The 6,015-nt window shown below is 55.2% G+C and overlaps 1 protein-coding gene across 1 annotated transcript; it reads left to right on the plus strand.

Annotated features, from left to right (window-relative positions):
- The first annotated feature begins 252 nt into the window (after positions 1-252).
- On the plus strand, positions 253-3,624 carry LOC130837953 (phospholipase A2 inhibitor and Ly6/PLAUR domain-containing protein-like). The gene is made up of 5 exons (XM_057710675.1): positions 253-322; positions 1,396-1,512; positions 2,755-2,907; positions 3,143-3,286; positions 3,479-3,624. Exons 1-5 carry the CDS (start codon positions 253-255, stop codon positions 3,622-3,624), a joined length of 630 nt encoding a protein of 209 aa, XP_057566658.1.
- The last annotated feature ends 2,391 nt before the right edge of the window (positions 3,625-6,015 follow it).

Below are 6,015 nucleotides of genomic sequence, written 5' to 3' on the forward strand. Positions count from 1 at the left end.
CTCCTGATGGAGGAGAGGGCTGGAGGCCCAGACTCCTCAAGTCCCCATGGAAGAGGGGGCTGGGCACAAGAGGCCCATATCCCTTTCAGATTCTGGTTCTGCCTCCCCAACCCACAGCTGCAGACACCTGCCCCAGATCTGACATCACTTCTTTCTCACCCTAAGGGTAAGGTGGGGCCAGACCCGCCCCTCCTCAGCTTCCTATAAGAAGAGCTGGGGACCTGGGACTGCAGACTCACTCGCTCATCCATCATGAGGACTTGCATGAAACCCCAGACCTTCCTGCTGGCCTCCGCGCTGCTCTGCACCCTCCTGGGTCTAGGTAAGGAACGAGGGGCCTCGGCTCCTGGGACCCTCAGAGCATTCAGCAAGATTCTGCAGGGAGGATGGGGAAAGAGGAGATGTCCTGGGGATTCAGATTCATGGGGAAGGCAGAGGCTAAAGGAGAGAAGGCCTGGGGCCGCAAGGGAAGAATACATAGCTCAAAATCTTGTGTGTGAGTGAATCCCGGATAAAGGAGAGGTTTCATGGGCTCTGTATCCCCTGTCCCCAAGGAAAGGTCTTAAAATAAGACATCTGGGCCAGTGTTCAAGATTCTGTGCTTCCACTACCGGGGGTATGCCTTCAATTCCTGGTGGGGGAACTAGCATCCTGCATGCCAAGCAGCGTGGCCAAAACAAAACAAAAACTGAATTGCGGGAAATTAGAGGAGGGTATGATTAGAAAGGGAAATCTTTTAAAAAACAACTGAGGGGCAGGGGAGATTCCCTTTCTCCCAGGACTCTAGGGAGTTCGGATCCCCGGTGTCCTCCACCCTTTGATGCAGGAGTTCAGGCCAGACCCACTTTCCCCAGGACCCAGTTGCCTCCTGTCTCAGGACCAAGGAGTCCATGACCTTGCCCTCCTGGTCCTTGCTCTCCCTTCTTGACCTGGGATGCAGATCCCAGCTTCAGGTCTCCCTGCCTGGGCACCTACTGTCTGTGAGACCTACGCCTGGGACCTACAAGGAAGAGGGTTCCAGTTGCGAGAACCAGCTGGACCTGAAGCTTCACAGAAGTCCATGGAAACCTTCACCAGGCCCCCTCCCTGTCCCCAAGCTTTCTCAGAGGACCCTAGTGTCCAAAGTCCCTAGCCTTGTAATTAGGTAAAGTTGCTCCCTGGTGGAGTGGCTTCCCGACCCTGAAGGCACAGTATCCCTACTGGAGGAGCTTCGGACAGTTCCCTGGACCGCGGTCAATGCCCCAGCCAAGAACACTCAGGGGGACACCCATCCCTCCTCCCCCAGACACATACCCCCGCCCCACCCCCTGTCACTGCCCATCCCGCTCTGGGCTTGGAAGTCTTGGTCTGCAGACCACAGCACCCTTGACTAGAGCCCCGCTCTCTGCACTGCAGGATACCCACTAAGCTGTGAGGTGTGTACAGGCTCCGGACTCACGTGCAGTGGAAATGTGCAGACGTGCGACCCTGACCAGGACTCCTGCGTGGTCACCGTGGCTGAGACCAGCAGAAGTAAGAGGGCCGGGAGTGTTGTCAGATTCTGGGGAGGGCGGTGTGCCTTCAGGGTACCAGATACCACCGTGGGTTGGGAGGAACCTTCAAGTGGTGAGGGGGCAGGAAAGAGGGACGTCTCGAGGTGAATGAAGGGAAGAGAATCCGAGGGAACGACAGAAACAACTGTTCTCCTGGATTTCTGAAAATGAGATTCCAAAGAGGCAATGGGGGGCAGGGAGGGGCAGATATAGAGACTTTCTTAGGCAGGAGGGGATTGGGAAAGGAACACACAGGGTTGGGGTGGGGGGGACCAGAGAGAAATAGCCAGAAGGGGAAATCTAATATGCAAGGGGCTGGGGGAGGCAGGTGTAGAGGAGAAGGAAGAGAATGGAGTGGGCTGCAAGGAATGGGATCAGGTTGACCATTTGGGGAGGGAGGGATCCCTCAGGGATGTGGGCTGGAAGAGACCATAGCTGACAGGAGGTAGAGAAGTGATATTTGGGTAGAGGGAGAGATAGAAATGGACAGAAAGGACAGGGAAGATATGGAGCAAATCATCGCAGAGAAATGGAGATGGGCCACTGGGGAGACACATGAGTACATGAGGAAGGAGCGGCAGGACTTAAAATGGAAGGGACGGTCGCAGACCTGAGGGAGAATGGGGGAGAAGCGGGGCAAAGGAAGAAACCACTGCTGGGGGGGGGTTCATTCAAGGCTGAAATAGACCCAGACACCCTTAGGTAAAGGAAGATGGTGGGCGCAGAGCAGCTGATGAATGAAGGATGTGACAGGAGGTGAGGCCCAGGTTGAGTGCAGGAAGGAACCACCCCGACTGGAGGGGGTGTGTGAGGACGTGGGATAGAAGATTGCACGCTGTCCCACTCACCTAGCAAGGGTCGGCGGGTGGGGGAAGGTCGTGAAAGCCTTGAAGAGACCACCCGGGCTTACACAGGAGGGAGATGGGACCCCGCAGCAGTGGGAGGAAGCTGGGAACACACACCCTCCTGTGGGGTGAAGAGGGGAAACCCTAGGGCTGGAAGAGACCTCCATACGGTGGGGAGGAGGAAGGCTGTGGCTGGGACAGACCTAATAAACCGTCCACACCATGCTCCAGGCAGATAAGGGGGTCTGAATCTGAGGGGCTGGAAGAGACCTCCCTAGACAGCAGCGGGCTGGGGCAGCTGGAAGGTTGGCAGAGACCCAGGAGCTGGGGTCCAGGCCAGGGGTCCTGAGCCCTCCCCGCATCATGCCATCCTGCAGAGGGACACCGGTCGGTGAACACCTACAAGGGGTGCGTGAAGTCTAGCGCCTGCAGCTCGGAATTCCTCTCCATCACCATGGACCCTGAGAACTACGCGGTGTCCAACACACGCTGCTGCCAGGGTGACGCCTGCAACCGCGATCCCGTGCCCGGTGAGTGCCCGCTCAGCCCCACATCCAGAGTCCCTTCCTGCCTGGGCCCAGAGCCTGCAGTGAGCACCCGCCACTGACCCGGTGGTAACACTGTTCAAGCATCTTCCTTGCTCTGAGCCCCAGTTTCCTCGCTTCTGAAACACAGTGTCCATTAGCTGCTGCTGTCCTCTGGGTCGTTGTGAGGTTGGGAAGGGGTTATCCTCCCTTATACCTTACACTCCACCCTCCTCCCCAGCTCCCCAGAACAATCGGACAGAGAATGGCCTCCAGTGCCCTACCTGCATCGCCCACTTCAAGGAAACATGCTCTTCGACTCAGCAAGTGCCCTGTGTTGGCAAGGAGAGCCGCTGTGCTGCATTCACTGGCAAAGTGCAGACGGGTGAGCGGCACCTGGATTTCTGGAGGAGGGGACAGGGAGGCTCCCAGAAACGGAGGCTCATACTTCCAGCTTCTAGGGGAGAGAGTGGCCCCAGAGAACTGCGTGAGGAGGTGGCAGGGGGATGACCCCTGGGTCATGAGGAGGGAGGGCTTGAGGTGCTGACTGGACCCTGCCATCCCTCTCCCCCCACAGGTATCATATTTGCTACTCAGGGCTGTGCTACAGAGAATGCCTGCCACACCAAGCCTGGGACCCTGGTGCCCTCAGCCTCTCGTATCTACACCATCACCCGGGCTAACTGTCCTCCAGACACCCAGCCTTCTGGCAAGGCTAAGTAAAGGACTGAGGCTTATGTGACGTTTGGACTCCATTTGTTCTCAGCTACAGCTTCCCATCTGCCAATATATTAAACAAGTGAACAGAGCAAGCCTGAGTCCTTGTGATGTGATGCATTTCAGGGAGGGGGACGCAAAAGGAGGGCTCTCAACCCTTGGGAACCCCCTCTTTGGATGCGAGAGAGGGAAGACTCTACCTGTTGTTGAGGGATTACGCCCTGTCGGGTCCCCCTGCTAAGTGTTTTCCATGCGGTACCTGATTTCATAATCACAACAAGTCCGGGAAATCCACAGTATTCTCCCCATTTTACAGAGGAAAAAAACTGAGGCACGGATTGTGGTGTCACTTGCCTTGGGTCAAAGAGCTAGGGAGGGGCAGACTCCAGAGTCCATGCTCACCTCTCCTGGTTCATCTCTCCCTCTTTTTGCCTCGGTTTCCATGTTTGTAAAGTGTGGATGTTAACAGTTGTAACTGCAGAGGACTGTCTGAAGCGTCAAAGGAAAAAACACGAAAACAGCACTTAGGGCAGTGCCTAGCACCTTAAAGACAGCCTTGGTCCTGGGACAATGTGTCTGGCCAAACAGTTATGATCCTAATAGCTGCCACTTCCTGAGTGGCCATGAGTTGGCAAGGTGCTCGACCCTGGCATCAATCAGGAAAGACTCGATTACGCTACAGTAGCCATCAAGTCCCTAATCTCCGTGGTTAAAAGCAACGGAGTTGTCGTAGACAATTCATGCTGTAGGAATGCTCGTATAACAAACCATCCCCAAACTGAGACTTGGAACAATGATCATCCTCCTTTCCAAGGGTCTGTAGGTGGCCGGGGCGGCTCTGCTTCTGGCTGTGCTTTGGTGGGTTTGGCTCCAGTGTGGGAGGGGGGTTCCCGTCCTCCATGGGGTTCCACACTCTTCTGGGATCCGTGGCTCCCTGGCTAATGTCCTTCTCATGGCTCATCACAGGGGCACAGGAGCTAGGTGCACCAAGGGCCCCTGCCGAGGTCGCGGGCGCTCATGTCCTGCAGAGTAAGGTAGATGATATGGTCAAAGCCAACATCAGTGGACCAGGCACGTCTACACCCCCTGCATCGGGAGGGACAGGAGTGGTATTTGCTACAGAAGTACCCAGTGAGGAAAGGTTGATTTATCCCTGACCTTCCATGTCTAGCACCGTCCACAGGGCGTTCTGCTCGTCAGAATCGTGGAGCAGTCACCAAGTTGAACAGTAGTGATCTCTGTGCACAGCAGAGAGCCCAGGGCCGTTTCACATGGGTGATAAATGCTGCCACCCAGAAGTGACTTCACACAACTCACCAGCTGGAGCTGGTCACATGGCCCTACGAAACCCCACGGGGAGGGGAGGAGGTACTGCCTTCGGGTCCCCGATTGCCCCACCCCCACCTCTCCCTGCGAGACACATTTCATACCCAGCACGGATGGCCACCATGACGTCTTAGGGGCTGCTTTTCATTTTGTCTTCACAATTACTCCTATCGGTTATCCTTTGCCACATACCAAGCCCTTCCAAGTCTCTGTTGTTTAGAATAATTGCCTTGTATTTAACACATTCTATGGGTTGGCAATTTGGTCTGAGTTCACCTGGGGGGTGGTTTTGTTGGTCTCTTCGGGGTTCAGCTGCTGGTCAGCTAGTCAGTTCTCTTTCATAGGGTTTACACTGGTTGGGTTTCAGGGCTGACTGGGCCATATGTCTCTTATCACTCAGCAGATAGGCCTGGACTTTTCTTTTTTCTGTTTTCTTTTTCTTTTTTTTTTTTGCCATACCCTGGGGTTTGAGGGATCTTAGTTCCCCAACCAGGGATTGAACCCTGGCCCTGGCAGTGAAAGCACTGAGTCTTATCCACTGCACCAACAAGGAATGCCCTAGCCTGGACTTCTTGATGTGTGGACCCCTGGGGATTCCTGCCAGCACAGCAAGAGAGGAAGTCCCAATAGATGAGCGCTTCTCAACCCTCTGCGCATTATGTTTGCTGTTGTCCCAGTAGGCAAGCAGATCCCCTGGGCAGGTCTTGAGTTAGGATGAGAAGGGACCATCCAAGGGCAGGGCTGCACAGACGCTGAACAGACTGGGGGCATTAATGGGCCAAGCTGGTTCCAGAGCTGAGATGTGTCTCATCACAGCCCCAAGGGCTAAACAATTACTAGTCCATCCCACCCTCCAGGGTGGCAAAACTGAGATAAAGTCCGTTAATTCAAGTCCACAGGGTTCTATCCTACACAGACCCCCACTGTCTCTCCTCTCCACGGACCCAGGAGTCCCCACCCTTGGACCCCTTCTCCCTCAGACCCAGGAGTCTAGGATTCCAGCTCTAGTCAAAATCCAAAGCACCCTTTTATTCCCCTCTTTAAACCCCCAAAGAACAGACACACACACAA

The sequence above is a fragment of the Hippopotamus amphibius genome, chromosome 16 (genome assembly GCF_030028045.1).
Source record: "Hippopotamus amphibius kiboko isolate mHipAmp2 chromosome 16, mHipAmp2.hap2, whole genome shotgun sequence".
NCBI lineage: Eukaryota > Metazoa > Chordata > Mammalia > Artiodactyla > Hippopotamidae > Hippopotamus > Hippopotamus amphibius.

Bases quoted from the DNA above. Each gene is read 5' to 3' on its own strand.
- LOC130837953 (XM_057710675.1), top strand. From the start codon at position 253: ATGAGGACTTGCATGAAACCCCAGACCTTCCTGCTGGCCTCCGCGCTG. The intron at 323-1,395 runs GTAAGGAACGAG...TCTGCACTGCAG, and splicing joins CTGCACCCTCCTGGGTCTAG to GATACCCACTAAGCTGTGAG. The intron at 3,287-3,478 runs GTGAGCGGCACC...CTCCCCCCACAG, and splicing joins CACTGGCAAAGTGCAGACGG to GTATCATATTTGCTACTCAG.